General features: G+C 48.3%; 5 protein-coding genes across 5 annotated transcripts; 3 read left to right on the top strand and 2 right to left on the bottom strand.

The window, feature by feature from the left end:
• Positions 1 to 21: 21 nt before the first annotated feature.
• On the top strand, positions 22 to 6310 carry BKA55DRAFT_668444 (uncharacterized protein; the record flags this gene model as incomplete). The annotated part of the gene is made up of 10 exons (XM_046197895.1): positions 22 to 932; positions 1257 to 1326; positions 1541 to 1634; positions 1704 to 2188; positions 2243 to 2643; positions 2691 to 3831; positions 3868 to 4077; positions 4129 to 4260; positions 4314 to 4742; positions 4784 to 6310. Exons 1-10 carry the CDS (start codon positions 331 to 333, stop codon positions 6308 to 6310), a joined length of 5091 nt encoding a protein of 1696 aa, XP_046041812.1. The 5' UTR covers positions 22 to 330.
• A 908-nt stretch (positions 6311 to 7218) lies between these two features.
• On the bottom strand, positions 7219 to 8525 carry BKA55DRAFT_585511 (glycosyl hydrolase family 61-domain-containing protein). The gene has a single exon (XM_046194459.1). The coding sequence runs from the start codon at positions 8419 to 8421 to the stop codon at positions 7348 to 7350; it is 1074 nt and encodes a 357-aa protein (XP_046041813.1). The 5' UTR covers positions 8422 to 8525; the 3' UTR covers positions 7219 to 7347.
• Positions 8526 to 12270: 3745 nt separating this feature from the next.
• BKA55DRAFT_528660 (glycoside hydrolase) lies at positions 12271 to 13310 on the top strand (the record flags this gene model as incomplete). Its single annotated transcript, XM_046189016.1, has 2 exons — positions 12271 to 12717; positions 12771 to 13310. 2 exons carry the CDS (start codon positions 12271 to 12273, stop codon positions 13308 to 13310), a joined length of 987 nt encoding a protein of 328 aa, XP_046041814.1.
• A 1329-nt stretch (positions 13311 to 14639) lies between these two features.
• Positions 14640 to 16272, top strand: BKA55DRAFT_528741 (major facilitator superfamily domain-containing protein; the record flags this gene model as incomplete). Its single annotated transcript, XM_046189021.1, has 5 exons — positions 14640 to 14843; positions 14893 to 15312; positions 15356 to 15774; positions 15820 to 15899; positions 15950 to 16272. The coding sequence occupies 5 exons, from the start codon at positions 14640 to 14642 to the stop codon at positions 16270 to 16272; spliced, it is 1446 nt and encodes a 481-aa protein (XP_046041815.1).
• An 821-nt stretch (positions 16273 to 17093) lies between these two features.
• BKA55DRAFT_697877 (uncharacterized protein) lies at positions 17094 to 18345 on the bottom strand (the record flags this gene model as incomplete). Its single annotated transcript, XM_046200453.1, has 3 exons — positions 17094 to 17423; positions 17506 to 18043; positions 18092 to 18345. The coding sequence occupies 3 exons, from the start codon at positions 18343 to 18345 to the stop codon at positions 17094 to 17096; spliced, it is 1122 nt and encodes a 373-aa protein (XP_046041816.1).
• Between the last annotated feature and the right edge of the window lie 183 nt (positions 18346 to 18528).

Below are 18528 nucleotides of genomic sequence, written 5' to 3' on the forward strand. Positions count from 1 at the left end.
ATCAACTCGTATTCTATCTAGGTCTTTAGAGAGCATTGTTGATGTTTCGAGTCAGCCGTGTATGAACTGCCGACAGTCGAGACCGACCGATAATGAGTGAACTATGTCTTTGATGAGATGAAGAATAGAAGAACGCGAAGTCGTGGGAGACTTGTCGGTAGTTGAGAACGTTAAGTACCATCTAACCTAAGGGTTGATGATAAGGGCATCATCGAACCAGAGAAATTATTTAAGACGCCGCTCAAGTCCACATTGTCAACTCACTCAACCATCGCAACATCTTCATTCACACTCAGATTCACTTCTCTACTCGAAAACAAGTCACTCACAATGGCTCGCTTCATCCTCATCCTCGCCGCCCTGGCCACCGCTGCCTTCGCCAGCAACACCGCCGACAAGGCCCTCGAAAAGACCACCTTCAAGGTCAGCGAGGTCACCTACAAGGTCGGCGAAGTCTCTCAATGCATCACCCTCTCCCACCTCCAGGCTCTCGGCCAAACCTTCACCAACCTCAACGCCACCGGCGACTACAAGCTCCCCGAGATCCCAACCACCTACATTAACGATCCCACCGCTTGTATTCCCGAGTCTCTCTTCGACCAGTACTTTGAGCCCATCGTCGCTGTCTCTAAGGAGCAGAACCTTCTTGAGGCCTTTGACGCTGAGAAGGTCCACAGCCGTGATCTTGAGGTATTCAAGCGCGCTCGCAACTGTCCTCAGATTAAGGATGCTGCTCTTGGCCGTGTTCATTCTTGGAGCTGTGATAGTGCTCCTCATCCTTCTTCTTGCCGATCTTGCGCAAACTTTTCTTCTATCAACTTTGTCGCTGCTTGTGTTGCTTGCGCGGCTAAGGCTAATCAGGAGAGTATCTTCTGCTGTGCTGCCGCGGCTACTACCTTTGCTACCTACTACTCTCAGGTTTGCCTTGAGAAGTAGACTTGCCGGTTTTGTCTGTCAAATGAAAGGGTGGGTGGATGTCTTACTGTAGTCGCTCGTTTGATGGGGGTTGGTTGATGTTTGTCTGATGTTGGTTTGCTGCGGCTGTGGGGACAAGATAACGTCTTCGTCTTGTTCCGTTCACTCCTTAGGTATAGCTTTCTAGTGGTGTCGCCATGTTGCCTTCTAGGCAGCTGGTGCTTTGAATCAAATTACTTGTTTCCGAATATGCACGACGACATGCATCGCGACTTATTTCAAATCCAGAATTCGATAATAAAAGTCCATAGCACTTTAGTCAAGTACATATAGAGTAACAGATCACTTGGACAGCCTTGGCCGTCTTACCCCAAGAAGATTATTACCAAGATCACCAGCATTCACATCCCTGTCAGCCTGTCTGTCAGCCTTACGGATACGTAGCCAATCGCGTCAAGACACAAACTAGATTTCATGCATGGCGCACTTCACGGTCATACTTCCCCTCTTCAACTCACATATTCTCAACGCGCATTACTCATGCTGGTTCTCGTAATCTACAGCTCTTAGCGACAGGCTGTAGGCTAAACAATCATGTCGGATCAGAAAAGGTCATCATTAAGAGGCTTTATCAGGCGCCTCAACAGAGTCTGGGAAGGCAAAAGAAACCGGCCGTGACTCTACAGGCACTCCTCCAGGAACGTCACCTGTGTCTCAAGGTACGTGCCAGCCCGCCCAGGCTCTACATCACTATTACAGCACGATAGATCACTGATTCCTCATAACAGGCAGGTTATCGGCTGGTTTGCAGCCTGCTTCAGCATCGTCGATATCCGGGCCTTCAGCGAATGTCGCAGCTACCATAGCTCCTCTATCAGGAAATGTATCGGTTGGATCTTCAGCCCCAAGGGCTCCACATGGCGTTCCCGTATTCGACACTGAGCATGCTTCCGATGCTTACCAAAGACAATTTCAACAGCTTTGGAAAGAAGCAATTGATAATGCCAAAACATCGAAAGACGGTGAAAAGTTGGCAGAAGTCATTCAAGTTCAGGAACAAGTTTCTGCAAAATGTGCTGAAATGACTCCAACAGCCTTGATAAAGAGACTGGAAAATGAAATGAAGCGTGCTGGCATGCAGAAAAAGATGGCTGAAGCGATGGAAAAGATTGTTCCGCATCTCAATCGATTCGCCGTTGTTGGCGATATCACTGTCAGCACAAATCCCAACCCCGCTGCCTTGCCATGGGCCGCTGTACGGTTCCTTCTTCTGGTATCATCCCCTCACTAGTGTTTGTGCTCTGGCAGCCAAGCTAATGTTCTTCAGAATCTTACTGCTGGCGAAGAGATCAGAGGCAAGATTGTTGAAGGCATCGCTGAAATCGCCATTCTAATCTTTCAGTGCAACGTTTACCACGAACTTTACCTAGCTTCGTCGGCTTCCAGAGACCTTCCTATCAATAAAAGCCTCCGTCAGACAATTATTGATGCTATGTCTCAGTGCATAAGGTTCCTTGGATTTACTCTCCGTCGCCAACAATCAGCAGCAAGGGCTCTAACAGATGCCTTTCGCCTGGAGGACTTTTCTGGATATTTGAAAGACCTCAGTGTTACGAAAGATAAGTTACATGATGCTGGTTCGTTATGTGAGATACATCATAGCTCTCAAGGTCGAGATCGACTCAAGTCTTTGCACGATTTGATGATCGAAATGAGGCTTGAATCTAGGTGAGACGTGACGCCTACTGGGCTGATATTTTCTAACATTCATTTAGTGGGAGGGCGGAAGAGAAGGTCAAGGCGCAGCTCAGAGATCTTCTCACCGACCCAAAGGACGTTTTTGATCATATTTATCATCCACGCGACTCTTTCTGTCTTGAGGGAACGCGAGTACAAGTTCTCAGCGACATCGAACAATGGGCGTATGATCCCCACAGTCCAACCATCTGCTGGCTTTCAGGTCTTGCTGGGACAGGCAAGAGTACTATTTCCCGTACTGTTTCTCGCAACCTGAAAAGCAACCCCCTCGGAGCCAGCTTCTTTTTCAAGAAAGGTGCGGGCAATCGAGGAAATGGCCGACATTTGTTCTCCATACTTGCATATCAACTCGTCTTACACTTGCCTCACATCCTTCCCTATATCTTGAAGTCAGTGAAGGAAGATCACTCGTTAGCCATGGCACCTATTCAGATCCAATGGCAGAAGCTGATCCAAAATCCACTTGTCAAACTGCAAGACGAGGGGCTCACCATACCTATTGTTTTCGTTCTCGATGCCTTGGATGAATGTGATGAACAAGATCGTGGAGAGATCCTTCGTCTGCTGCTGACGAGTTGTCCAGTAATACTGAGAGTATTTATCACAAGCAGACCAGAGCTTGACATCATAGGCCATTTTGCCGATGAATCACGTCATAGAGAAATCGTGCTTCACAAACTCGAAATCGGAACTATAGAAAACGACTTCCGTGCATTTGTCAAGCAGACCCTGAGCGCTTTTGTGGTCCAACATAATCGCACTCACCGCCAAAAACATCTTCAGTTGGCACCAGACTGGCCTGGAGATGAACGATTCCAGTTACTGCTTCACAAGGCTCTGCCGTTGTTCATCGCAGCTGCAACTTCCGTGCGCATGATTCGCGATAGACACTGGGCGAAAAGTCCTGATTACAAGATTGACTTTATCATCGACAAGTCTACAAACGTCAACTCTGAGTATGAGGCTTTATACAAGCCTGTCCTGGGCCTCATACTTAGTGGTGCGCCTGATGAAGACCAGGATGAAGTCAAGCAGAGTTTTGTTGATATTATTGGTTCTCTTGTGCTACTTGCTAGTCCTCTACCGATAACTTCACTGGCTAACCTTCTCGGTATTGATGTTTGGGATATATCCAGCCGCATCGATCCACTTCGTTCGGTGATTGATGTTCCGGAAGATGATAGCCTCCTTTAGTTGTTCCATCTTTCGTTCAGAAATTATATCCTCAGGAAGTCCGCTGGAGATCTCCAGGTGAATGAAGTGGAGACACATGCGAACCTGGCAAGCAGATGCCTGAACCTCATGCGAGGAACGTTGAAGGCTGATATCTGTGGGCTTATACCACCAGGGAGGAGTCGCTCAGATATTGAACCATCTGTTATCGATGAACATCTACTTCTGGAGGTTCAGTATGCATGCTTGTATTGGGTTCACCATTTGAAAGCATCTGCGAAGCAAATTCGAGACGATGATGACGCGTACAGCTTTTTTCATTGTTTCTTTACGAACTGGCTCGAGGTACTATGTCTACTCAGAAGAGTTGATTATTCCCTTCTGATGCTGCAAGAGTTGCAGAGTATAGTTGATGTAGGTAGCATCTTCTCAGCCCATTCATACACCGACACTGACTACTGTAACAGGGGACTGCTGGGACAGAAATACTGCAGTTCATCCAAGATGTAATACAGTTCATTCGCTCCTTCCGCGCTGGTATGGAGCAAACTCCCCTTCAGCTATACCACTCCGGAACTATCTTCAGCCCTAAAGCAAGCATCGCTCCCAGTCCACTCGAAGACCGTCAATACCCCGAATACATCATACAGCCCATCAACATGAATTTCAACTGGCCACAAAATCAAACTCTTGAGGTCCTTGATGACAGACTCTCACAGATGGCCTTTCTGCTTGACAACAAGCTGGCGTCGATTTGCTGCATGGAGGAGCTTAGGATTTGGGACCAAAAGTCATGTTCTTGTCTGCACAGACTAGATCAAGGTTTTAAATGGGGCTCCATCACGATTCTCTCGTGGTATAGAAGCAGAACAATAGCAGTGGGATGGCCTGATATAGTCAGGATTTGGAATCTTGACACTGGAGCATCTTCCTGAAGGGTTGTTCTGGTACTGAGACTATCGCATTCTCTGATGATGGAAAGTTTACGTGCTCGATCTGTACGCGGGATTTTGAATGTGTCGCGTTTATCCACTGTCTAGACACAGGGAAGCGTATTTCTGAGTTCGAGGTACCGGACAAACCACGTCCCATCCTCCTGTCGCCGCAAGGTCAGTGGATAGCAGCTATTGCTAAGGAGTCCATGCTCCTCTCGAAATGGAGTCCTTCTACGGAACCGTCCTGGACCGTACTAGACCCTCAGCATGAGCATGACATACTGGCTTTCTCGACCGACGGCGCATTGGTCGCCTCATTATCATCGACATCGAAAATAGTCAAGGTATGGATCACAGAATCACGCGAATGTCTTCATATACTTGATTTTGAGGCACCTATTGTCCATGACCAACTCGCTCTGACAAAGGACTGGTTGGTGGTCAGTCTTGACAGCTATCTAACTTTTGTTATGGATATGAAGACAGGAGCGGTGTCCAAGATCGTGAGCAGTCACTTCAAAGCGGGGCCCGTTATTTCAGACGACGGTACCTTGCTCGCGGGACAATCGCTAGATGGAGCCGTCAGAATATGGGACCTTACATCCAAGGCCTTCACAGAAAACGCCACCGAACAACTCATGGGGATGGAATTGGTGGCTCCTATTGCAGATGATAACACTATACTCTCGCATAGCTGGGGAATAGTCAAGATCTGGGATATGGAGAGTGGAACCTGCAAAGAGACACTTGAACCAGAAGTCCCGTTGATGACCCAGACATTTGTAGCCGCTGCAACTGATGCACCGGTATTTGCCACACTGAAAGAAACAACGGTCGAGATTTGGAATATTGACCCTCTACGTCATATCAAGACATTACAGCGGGAATTCAGTTGTCTTGGGGAGCGTTATTACTGTCTAGCCATTTCTGCCAACGGCGAACGACTGGCTATTGGATCTTCAGAGCCAGGTTCAGTTGAGATCTGGGATGAGTATAATGCAGTTCTTGAGCATACACTTGAAGTTCCTTTGATGGACTTTCCTTGCATCGCCATTTCACCCGATGGTGCAAAGATTGCATACTTTCTCATGGAAAACATTGAGATTCGCTGTCTTCCTGTGCTTGAGACACTCACAGTTGCGACTGATAGGTACCCGAAAGTGTCATACTTGCGCACTCTCGCTTTTCGTGATGGACGACTCATAGGAATGTATATGAACACCCAAGTGCAGGTCTGGGATGCATCTACGGGAGGATGTCTATTCTTGTCGCAGCCATGTCCAGAGCTCAGGATGTTCAATTTGGCGACTAACTTTCTCGATACTGATGTCATTGCCCACTCAGGTCACAGAGGGGCAGACGACATTTTAGGGCCATTTTATATCGGTCAAGATCCTGCTTGGGTTATGAAGAACGGTGAGAAGATTCTGTGGCTACCACCAGATTACAGACCGGAATCTGTGTACGTTTCAGGAACGACGATGGTCCTTGGAACTTTTTCTGGGCGTGTATTATTCCTGTATCTATAGGAATAGGATCAAGCTGTAACGAGTCCGTACTTAAGATTAGTCCCTCCAATGTTGGACGTTGTACGATGAATAAACCTGACATGCGATTGGCCGTGGCTACAATTAAAGTTCTTCCGAGACAATGCGAGAAGTCTGAATTTACCCACGAATAAGAATTAATGATTAAGGTTATTCCCGCCCACCAACGTCCTCCAAAACACGCTAACTAATGCAGGGGCAAGAATTTTCCCCCTGTCGAAATTGCTGGCTAAGCCCAGACCGGGACTCGTTTGCGAGTTGCAGATTCGTATAACTTCCAATTGGTGATAGACATTGTGTCGATATTGAAACATATTACCGACTAAAACACCGATTACCGAGGCTTTTTGTTTATCCTCCACTCAAAATATATCAATGTAGATGGGGAGAGATTAATTTGGTCATCAGAATTAGAGGGGGGCTGAATGGCTCCCTCTTTGCATGTCGAAGGGGCTCTGGTCGAGAACCCTGCTTATTTGTGTCAGATCGCGCTGTGGCGGTACTAGGTAATACCAGAAATTAGACGCATGTCATGACACTGTATCCCATGGAAGTGTTGACGCTAGCCCGGGCTGTCGGGACCCGCGGGCTTAATGTGATGACTGATACGAAATTCACCAAAAAGCGGCACGAGGACTAAATTAACTACTACGTAAGCTTCGTAAAAGACCAATGTTGATTCGTAGGGATGATACAGAATTTTGTCTCAGCTACATGGTACTCGTATCTTGGTAGCTAAACATTTGCAAATTACGGGCACGAGAGATTTGGTGTTCAAACAACATCAGCTAGCGACAGATAATCACCAACAATTGGTCCAAGAGTTCAGCCAGAAATATTATATTTACAAGAAGTATATCTAGTTTACAATGAAAGCTGAAGAAAAGTGTCTTTCTTATCAAGTCCAGAATACCATGTTCCTCCAAGACGCCAGCGCATGGCATGACTTGAAAACACCACGTCCCGCGTGCATCATGCCAAATCACTAGCATCTAATCATGCCTCTTATCTCAAGCTACTTAGAAACGGTGAGCAGCGAAGTGGCGGGCGTGGCGGCGGGCCTTGGAAGAACCAGAAGAGCATCCACTGCCGGAGCCGTTACCAGCAGCGGGGAGAGGAGTAGTCTCGGCGGCAACGGGGGTAGGCTGGGGAGTAGTCTCAGGAGTGTCGGGAACATCGGGGACGACGGGGACAACAGGAGCCTGAGAAGACTCGGGGGCGGAGGTAGGAGCGGAAGAAGGAGCGGCGGAACCTTCGGTGGGAGAAGCATCAGAGCCGGAATCGGAACCAGAATCAGCACCACCCTCAACAGTCTTGGTGACATCACCGCCAGCACCATCAGCGCTACCGCGGATAGTACCACCGGGGATGACATCGGGACCAGGCATGACATCGTAAGAGGTAGAGCTTCCCCAGAGGCTGAAGTTCACAGCAGCGTCGTCCTGCTTGTAGACACCAGGGATAGAGACAGAAGTACCGGGGATAGTGGTAGCGCTGTTACCAGTGACCTCAATCTGAGCACAGGCATAGTAGAACTCAGCCTGGCCGTCGTGAGCACCGTGAAGACCAATGTGCTCACCACGGATGAGGTACTGTCCATCAGGGAGAGTAGAAGGAATCTTGAAGTGCACAGAATCCTCGTCCCAAGAGCACCAAGCAGTGGAGCGGAGAGACTCGGCGTTTCCAGACTTGCAGATCAGAGCCTGGTGAATCTTGTACCACTTGAGATCATAAGGGCTGTCCTTAGCAGCATCCGTGACAGGAGCGGCGTAGACTTGGGCAGGACCGGGGTGCTGCATTCCAGTACCGCCGAAAGCCTGCTTAAGACCAATCTTGTCGCCGGCCTTGACCTTGAAGACGTTGGCAGCGGGGACAGAGCCCTTGTTGCAGGTGAAGTCCTTGTCGGTGGGAGAGATAGAACCATCGGGGATGTTCTTGAACTTGGTGGGCATGTAGCCGTTCTGGTGCTTGCGGATGTACTCGTTATCACCACCCTGAAGGACGCCGCCGAGGGTGAGCTTGTCGAAAGTGTAGTGAGCGCTGACGGCGGAGGCCAGGCTGAGAAGAGCGGAAACATAAGTGGTGGTCTTCATGGTGAATGATTGGAAGGGTAAGTCGCAAGCGAACTTGATAGAATGAAAGGATAAGTTTAAAGAATGAGAAGAGAGACTAGCTCTTTGAAACGAATGAATGGACTGATTGGAATAGGATGCTTCTTCTTAGTCTGGAGGGACGTTGAAGATGTTTATATATCAACTCATCATCATCGTATTGTGGGAGTCTGGTATAACGTCGTACGGCATAGCAACGACAAGGATCGTTCAAGAAGCTTTGGCGCCAGCTTGCTTTGCCGTTTACGCTTAACTCTGTCTCAAGTTGCGAAAAAGACTAGGGCTGTTTGCCATGTGCCGTCTTGGCTTGAGCTATGGAATTTTTCCATCTGTTTCCACCTGTCATAGTGTTTTCGACGATGGACCTTAATTTTACTCCAGACGTTTAGTTTCTCGGCGGATCGACGTGATTTGCCGATATCCCTGCGTCTTAGTTTCGTACTGTTTCAATGACAGGGGACGTCAGTGGGGTTCGGGCTTATCGTTATCGTGCGGCTCCGTGGGTTGAGGTGCTAGACGGAAGCTAATATTGTGTACCTGCAGTGTAATACCTTTAATGTCAATTAGAGTTTACACCTGAGGTATAACCATACAGGTACGTTAAACTCAATGCATGTTGTCATTCGCAGGAAAGGTTCACTAACAGGTCCCCTCTGTTTCACGTATATTGAACTGTTAAGTGCCATCCCCCAGCACTCCAAGCGTTTCAACCATTCCTAGGGGGGTTAGTCACCTTAGCTGTGGCTTGCCCCTTCTCCTGACACTATTCCAATTCAGGCCTAACGGGCAGTTTGACATCTTTCAAGGTCCCGACTCATTGAAACGATGTCTGTTCTCACGACAAGGATGTATTCCTTGATATCACATCAGGCCATTGCTTTTTTGTCGCACTTTTACAGGTCGGCGACTTGAAGCCCCTTGAACATCGTGCTTCAGCTTCCGGTGGGAAAAGCGATGAGCAAACACCATCGCAGAACTGACGTAGATCATAATGCCGCTGTTATGGTGGCATATTCTCATAGAGTTCAAAGGCAATTTTGGTGTACTTACTGTTTACCATAAGCGCGCCCCTCATGCATAGATAGGTTGAACCACGATCGGAGCACAGAGCAGCCATCATACTCTTCATTCGGCGTAGCTCATGTTTAGTGGTCATATCAGAGATCATTCCATGGAGGATACGGAGCCGCAATGATCAGTGCTCCCGTGGACAAGAGCTATCGATCAGGCCACTAGTATTATGGCCAAATAAAATACCACGGCGTCGTATTTGTGTGCGTTCGAGGACATGTGCGGTGTAAATTGAAGGGAGAAGCATCTCATTACACGCAACATGGGTATGCAATCCAGACAAGATGTCGGCAGCAAAATACAGGTTCGCATACCTATCAAATGGCTTGGCATTACGACTGATTACGTGGCATGGAAGTCAGAGATAGGGGGAGAGTCCAGAGGTAACAATGTACGTTGGATAATCCGGCATTAGTGACTATCAATGTGACTGTCGAGGTAAGGCGCGTGATGCAGGCATCAGCTGTCAGCGATATCAACTAAAATAACACTCTCAAAAACACACTTCAGGCAGCATACCAGATGTGACTGTCGCTGGAGGTTTCTTGGGTGATATCAGTTCATAAAACCTCCAGGTTCCAGCGTCACCTTGAAGTTACCTCAAGTCAAGCTATAGAGTTTAAGTACGATGTTACTAAGGGGCGCAAGTGAGCTTCAACCTCACCCCATGTCGACTCCAAGTAGAGACTGTTGCAGACAATCCATCACTTCGCTGAGTACACTGTTTAGGCATGTTCTTACGGCTGTCCCGCTTCAAAATTAAGAGTTGAAACTTTACCGCAAACTCTGGTCATCAAAGCATGATGACGGTTGAGAGTATCTATGATAGGGTCAGGAGGTTGATGGGTTAAAAGAAGCTTCAGCCCCAACACAAAGGTAAAGAATACACGTTAACACGTATGGGCAATATTCTCATTGCCCTTGATAAAAGTATCGAAGCTGGCTGTCTTGAAGTCATCTGCGTAATTGTATTGAAGCTGGAAAACGATAGAGTATCTGATCCATCGAAAGCATCGAACAGCTAGTCATAGAGTCGGAAGATCGCGCCTAGTTGTTAAACAGTCAGCTTGATTACTGGAGTTTTAATGGAAACCTTAAAGGAAGATGGGAGTCGAACTCATGGTATTTATACTCCCGTCACTCCCATCGCAGGGGAAGCTATCGATAACATAGTGGATTCAGTCTTGGTGGGGCGTGAGATAAAATAACCCAGAGAGGTGAAGCATTGAGGATGGCTAAATCTCTTACCCTACATTCCAACAGAAAAATGTTTAATGGCGTTGATTCAATGATAATCGGTTGTTTGAATTAGTGTTCTTACCTCTAATCTCGATTAATCTACAATATCTCTATAATTTTATGGTTTTTTTTTATGTTGTTACCTAGGATGTTCTTTCTCATGAAAAAGTATTCCCCTTATGGACACGATTCCATGTTTGCTCTAACGATCAAGATGTGAATATTGTGAACAACGACAACCTTTTGGAACGCATGGAATCACATCACGAATGTCATAGGCGCGGTAATCACAGAGGCGCAGTCAAAGATGACATTACTGAATTCATCCAGCAGCATAATGAACATACTCCTTCAATACGACGCTGATACCCTCGACCTTCTCTCTTTGGAGGATTGCTCTTCTTGACATGACTATCATGTAACGTCTATTCAGCCTCGAAAGATCACGAGATATCATGTACAGAATATCCGGTAATATTCAATTCACCCGGTGAATCCCAGCTGATGCGCACCTGTCGACCGCCGAGCTGAATACCGCTCAGGCAATCATCCATAAACATGAAACCAGAATCGAGCAAGTTATCCAACTCTCCGTGCCGGTATCCGTTTAACCAGTCCTCGCGATTGGTGGCTTTGCGTGGCGAAATGTTACCCCAAGATGATTCTCGATTCGGCAGAAATCTAGAATAACACCACCACTTCATACATAAAACGCGACCCACGTGTTTCCCGCGGGAATGGAATGGCCTGTTCCTGGATTCGGTATCTGCATCGTGCTTTTAGCTGATACGGGATTGGTCTCACACTTCATGGTCTATTCAGCCGAAATGAGACCCCTGCCAGCCCTGCTAGTACCGTGCTTGTGGGGCGTTTGTCAGAACTGACACATACTAGCTCCCTTCAGCTTTGACTTTTGACTTTTGACGGCGTTTCACCTGAAGTTGTTGAAAACAAGTACGCCAAGTAAACAAGAATATCGTCTCGACTCTGTCGATCTCGTGCCTATCAGCCGAGAGACGTAAAACAAAACATATCATTTAGCCTTGAATCAGATGACGGTGAGTTCAAAGTATAGGCCCGAATTACGGGGTTCTGGTATATGCACCCCAGAAACAATGCAATGCAAAAGGTACCAAAAGTTCCATTAAACTGGAGATTATCCAGGACATGGAGCCGCCTCGACTCAAGCACCCCTGTCTCGGCATAACTCCTTTCAACGACAATCTATCTCGAAACAGCCCTAGGTACTCGGAGCAGCGTCCGAATACTGAGAAGGGGCTAGCTCAATCGGACGAACAAATTCCGGGCATTGACTCTTTCGAGAACTATCGTACTGCTAGAGTACAAGGGATTGACCCGATCTAGATATATAAGATGGCCTAGTCCACCCTGTCTTGGCACTTGGCATTCTCATCACTCAAACAACTACATTCATTACAACAACTTCACAGCTTCATTTACCGTTGCAGGCCAATCAACTTTATCTTTCTTTGTCACATATCTCACCAAAACTTCTTCACAATGAAGCTGTCTTCCTTCCTCTACACCGCCTCGCTGGTCGCGGCCATTCCTACCGCCATCGAGCCCCGCCAGGCCTCCGACAGCATCAACAAGCTGATTAAGAACAAGGGCAAGCTCTACTACGGAACCATCACCGACCCCAACCTGCTCGGCGTCCAGAAGGACACCGCCATCATCAAGGCCGACTTTGGCGCCGTCACCCCCGAGAACTCGGGCAAGTGGGATGCCACCGAGCCCAGCCAGGGCAAGTTCAACTTTGGAAGCTTCGACCAGGTCGTCAACTTTGCCCAGCAGAATGGCCTCAAGGTCCGAGGTCACACTCTGGTCTGGCACTCCCAGCTTCCTCAGTGGGTTAAGAACATCAACGACAAGGCCACTTTGACCAAGGTCATTGAGAACCACGTCACCAACGTCGTTGGACGTTACAAGGGCAAGATCTACGCCTGGGTATGTTTTCTTCACTCGGACTTCTTAATAAATGGCTTTGCTAACATGTTCAGGACGTCGTCAACGAGATCTTCGACTGGGACGGTACTCTCCGAAAGGACTCTCACTTCAACAACGTCTTCGGCAACGATGACTACGTTGGCATTGCCTTCCGCGCCGCCCGCAAGGCCGATCCCAACGCCAAGCTGTACATCAACGACTACAGCCTCGACTCCGCCAGCGCCTCCAAGGTCTCCAAGGGCATGGTCCCCTCCGTCAAGAAGTGGCTGTCCCAGGGCGTCCCCGTCGACGGCATCGGCTCCCAGACCCACCTCGACCCCGGTGCCGCTGGCCAAATCCAGGGTGCTCTCACTGCCCTCGCCAACTCTGGTGTCAAGGAGGTTGCCATCACCGAGCTCGACATCCGCACTGCTCCCGCCAACGACTACGCCACCGTCACCAAGGCCTGCCTCAACGTCCCCAAGTGCATTGGTATCACCGTCTGGGGTGTTTCTGACAAGAACTCTTGGCGCAAGGAGCACGACAGCCTTTTGTTCGATGCTAACTACAACCCTAAGGCGGCTTACACTGCTGTTGTCAACGCTCTCCGCTAAATGCAGTCTGCGTGGTAAGATCAGATCGCTGGTCTTGAGGGGAAGCATTGTTGCAGTTGTTTTCGGTCATCACCGTATTCTTCTTTTATAACTCTGTATATAGTTGTTTGATTGTACAAAATCTCATCAAATGGTAGCTGCTTGGTCGGTTGGAAGATAGCTGGCCTAGTAGTCAAATACATATCCTTACCATTCGAATACCGTTTCTCGTTCATGCACTATCTTAAAACTGGATACCTTGATTACTGTAGCACGATGCGCTTTCGAGGACGCCAACAAGTGTAATGAACGGAAGTATATATGCAAGTAGCCGTTCAGATGCGCGTGCGACTCATGAAGTCCAAGAGCGTTGACATATTGGACTCTGTTTGTGGCTCAACTAAGTTGGACCTAGACTGCCGTAACGCCGGTAGTTGAGGATGGCTTGGCCCGTCCGCCAAGATCTTGTCGTGATAGTGGACGAGAAAGTTACGGCAGACGTTGTGTGTTTCTAGACCCCAGTAGCCAATCGGCAAGTATTCGACAATCTGCACCAGAACTGCAGTGCCACCACGATCCGGAAGCTAGATGAAGAGCCGGGAAGATGATGATCTGATCTAATGGGGAAGATTGCATGCTTGGCGTTTCTGGGCATTTGCGGGGATATGCATCCTCATATGGGCCAGCGTTTCTAGGCGTTGGGGTTGTCGAAACAGAACGACTGGCTTGTCTAGAGTGACGGCCAGTAGATATCGCTCGTATATCCCTCTCTACATTCTTTAGATCAAACTTAGATTGACCCTGTGTCTCGGTTCTTTCCGTTCTTTCTTCTAGCACTCCAGCCACAAACTCTATAACCTCTTGAACACGATCCATCGCTCCCGATATATCTCGAGCAACTTGATAGGCAGCAACACCAAACGCGAAATAATTCGCTCAAGACAATGACGATATTCTCGCCAAGACATCTTCAACGCTCTATTCCCCCAATACCTTCCAAGAAAGCCTTAGCCTGCACATTTAAGCATGATTTTAAGCGTCTTTACCCCGCCTGCCAAGATGATCTTAGCGTGGAGGAGGGCATTTTAAATTCTTCGAGAACAACGCCATCCAATGGACTTTTCGTATTGGGGATACTTGGCTCTCGCCCCGCATTGCTTTGCGGGCGCATGGCTGAGGACATACGGTATTTTGCGGATTGACGTCAACGAAAGATACGCAATGGAACACAGGAGAGGAACTACATGATGGGATGGTAACATTAGGATCCCTGGGTGAGCCTGCCTATAAAGAGAGAGATCACCCTCGCATTATTACGGTCATCTGCCAACTCATCACAACTACAACAACATGGCTGCTCGTCACTCTTTGGACAAACGAGATAAGGACCCCGGCGCTCTCGATGAGGTCGAAGAGGTCCTCAAGACAGCCCCCCAAGCACGCGACTACTCAGGTGCCCATGAGAAGACTGATCCTCGTGAAATTGCTCTCGTGCGAAAGCTCGATTGGTGGATCATGCCTATTCTCTGGCTGATGTACTGGCTCAACTACTTGGTCAGCTTGCAGCTATTCACTTTACAGTTGTCAATGCTGACCATATCAGGACCGCAACGCCATCGCCCTCGCTCGTCTCAACACGATCGAAAAGGACCTCAACCTCACCGGTTCGCAATATCAGACTTGCGTCTCGATTCTCTTTGCAGGTTATGTCATCGTGGGTATTCCAGCGAACATGGTAGTTACTCGCGTTCGACCAAGCATCTGGATGGCGTCGTGTATGACGGTTTGGGCCATCATCAGTGGCTTGACGGCGTTAAGCCGTAATTACACTGGTCTTCTACTTACGCGCTTCTTCTTGGGCATTACTGAAGCGCCGTATTATCCTGGTGCACTGTATATCCTTGCAAGATTCTATACTCGCAAGGAACTTGCTACCCGCATCTCGATCCTTTATACAGGAAATATCCTTGCTACGGCGTTTGCGGGGTTGATCGCCCTTGGAATCTTTGAGATGGACGGAATGGTACGTCCCCCACTCCACCGCCCTGCAATCGCTAACATGTCAGGCCAACCTCGCCGGATGGCAATGGCTCTTCATCATCCAAGGCGCAGTAACCCTCATCGTCGCACTAATCGGCTTCTTTGTCCTCCCCGACGAGCCCCTAACAACACACTGGTTGACCGAACAGGAACGTCAACTAGCCCACGAGCGAACCCAGCGCGACACCGTAGGAAATACCGGCGAATCAACAAGCTTCTCTGGTATTCGTGAAGCAGCGAAAGATCCTAAGGTTTGGCTTTTCGTCGTCATGCAGCATTGTCATCTTGGTGCGAATGGGTTCAAGAATTTCTTCCCGACTGCTGTTAAGACACTGGGGTTCAATCAGAATATTACCCTTGTTTTGACGTGTCCGCCTTATTTGATCGCGGGGGCGATCTCGATTGCTTGGTCTTGGTCTTCTGGAAGGTTTAATGAGAGGACTTGGTAAGTTCGCTGGCTTTGCTGATGGTGTTGGTACTGACTGTTTAGGCATATCACCATTGCTAAAGCTGTTGCGGTCTTCGGCTTCATTCTTGGTTGTGCAACGCTTAATACCGGTGCTCGATACTGTAAGTTCCCAAATATCTCAAAGTGATAACATCAAAACTAACAAGTATAGTCGCAATGTGCGTCTTTTCGATCGGTACATACGCAGTCAACAGCATTATCCTCGGCTGGGTCTCCGCCACTTGCTCCCAAACCAAGGAGAAGAAAGCCTGTTCTCTCGCCATCGTCAACTGTATCGCTGTCGCATCATTCATTTGGACTCCGTATATGTGGCCTTCCTCTGACGAACCACGCTACACCATGGCCATGTCTTCAAGTGCTGCCTTGAGTGTCGCAACTGCGATTGGTGCGTGGGGAATGAGATTATGGCTCATGCAGGAGAATAAGAAGATCAGACAATCTGAGAACGAGTCGACGCTGTACTATGCGTATTAAGGAGAGGTTGACCCATTTGGAAGTCAAGCTGAGGCTCTCAGCTTGCATGGGATTGGCAAGGCAAGGTTTTGAAAGCCCTCTTTCAGTACATGCACCCTTGTATTCTCGCATCAGGCAGCTCAATGATGTGAACTCTGTCCAAAGACTCATAGCTAGTAATATACTTCTCCTCACTGGAGACAACATAACCAACATTGTACCAAATCTTATGCTTGATAAACGCAAATCACTCCCTGTGCGCATAGCTCCTCAGTCCAGATACCCAACGCGTGTCACAAGCCCTCAAAAGGGTAAAAGCAATTTAGTCGAGTGCATACCAGTTTGGCAATTAAATCCGACATTTTCGCACATTCAGTCGTCGACATGGATCATCCATCATTTTTACAATCCCATAGTCTAATGAACCTTGTGCACCGTGCACAGCGATTGTAGTCTAAGCAGTCCCTCAAGCCGACAGTGTCGGCTTGCACGGATGTGAAGCTATCACGTTCGTGTTTTCGAATCAGGTAGCTCAATGATGTACATTCCGTCCAAAACTGTATAACTAGCAATAAAACAGTAGCAAATTTTCTGTCCTTGATAATGGCAATCTGTCCGATGTTGTATGAGATCCTGGCCTCGATGAATGAATAACTCCTTGTTGACGTATTTCCCGATGTGCTTAATAATTCCTCAAATTGTGCTTTTCTGAACGGTGCGGCACTCCATGCCTCCAAAAACCGTACACTGTAGGTCATCCGCATCGCACCACCCCTCGATGAATGCCCCTCCACATGGAGTTCGTCCAAATGGAGGTTTAGAATGTCGAATTCTTCGCTGGTCTAAACAAAGACTTGATCAAAACCGTGACCAGTGCCCTGCATATCAGTTTGCCAGCTAATCGCCATTTTGGGCTGGCTAGATCTTCTTATGCCTCGGATATAGGTAGCGGGCTGGGTTCTGATGCAAAGCTGCTGAAGTCGGGGAACGCAACCCGAGATGCCATGAACTTGGTCAGTATACCACGTCATCTTGCCAGCATCGGTATTCCATGGCTTCCAGCCTTCGCCAAAGTGGCGGCTTCCGAATGTAGCATCGTCGAGAGTGAATGCAAAGCGGACGAGGCGCGGCATGGCCTTCAATGTCATAACGAGTTTGATGATCATGATGTTCTGTACGTGATTGTCAGTTGTAAGATTCCGCATTCAGATCCGTGTGGGTTAGCAACCCGCCAGAGTATTGCAGGCCACTTACTAGATCTCTACTATCCTGCTCGGTTTGGAACTGGCGTTGACGTTGATAACCAGTAGCATTGAGGAAGTTTCCAAGAATTAGGCACTCAAGGTGTTTGAAGTTGTCGGCAATGTCGTTCAGGATCCCAGCAATTTTCACTGGTCGGAGCCTGCCCATCGGAACCCAGAAGAAGTCGACAACGGCCAGCCGCTTGAGATGGGAATACCGAGGCTTCAGCCTCTTGTAGCATCTGTACGAAGACACTGCGAGAGCCTTCAGATCTTCTGAAGTGCTGCGACTGATGATGGCCCTGTAAATGGTCGGATGAGCCCTGAAGACGCACAGGCTACTCAAGCCAGGCCAATCACTCGCATCACCTAAATGTGCGATGAAGTACTCTTGCCAAATGAGAGGGGCAGCGCCAAAGTCGAAGCTCACTCCCTGGAGTTCAGTCGCCTCGCGAAACAGGTCACGAACGGTTCCAGGGGTGCGAAGAGATCGAGAGCTTAACATGCTTTGATGGAGCGTCAAAGGCGATTTTAAGATGAAATTAATAAACCTGCAGGCGTGTTGGTTGGTGCAGAGGAATGTAGAGAGTGAACCTTACCTGATGTATTTGTAGAGAGGTCCGGATGGAGATGCGGGGTGTTTCTCCTGAAGTGACCGAATATCTCGAGCAATTTCCGATACGTCTCCGGTGAAAGTCATCGTGCGAAGAAGCTGGGAGAGGAAAATTATGCGGAGTCTCTTGGAGACTCGAGTAACACTGCCAAGAGTGTCGCGACTCATATGCCGCCCAGTCATACGGAGGAGCTCCGTCGGCATTCGGTCGAGCGAAGCGTTGAAGCTGCGACTCGACATGGTTTGATAGTGGTTGGGCAACTGGAATGGGTGCGCTGTGGGATTTGAAATGATGTTTAGTGCCGATGATTGAAGTAAGAGGTGATGTGGTTAGAAGGAGTTGGTTGAAGGATGTAAAGTCAAGGAGAAGTGATGAAAGAAGGGAGTGATAAAGTAATAAGTGTGTGAGGAGGAAAGTGAAGA

This window comes from Fusarium redolens (genome assembly GCF_020744475.1).
Source record: "Fusarium redolens strain MPI-CAGE-AT-0023 chromosome Unknown BKA55scaffold_30, whole genome shotgun sequence".
NCBI classification, from domain to species: Eukaryota; Fungi; Ascomycota; class Sordariomycetes; order Hypocreales; family Nectriaceae; genus Fusarium; species Fusarium redolens.

Coding starts and splice junctions, on each gene's coding strand:
- BKA55DRAFT_585511 (XM_046194459.1), bottom strand. CDS start 8,421: ATGAAGACCACCACTTATGTTTCCGCTCTTCTCAGCCTGGCCTCCGCC.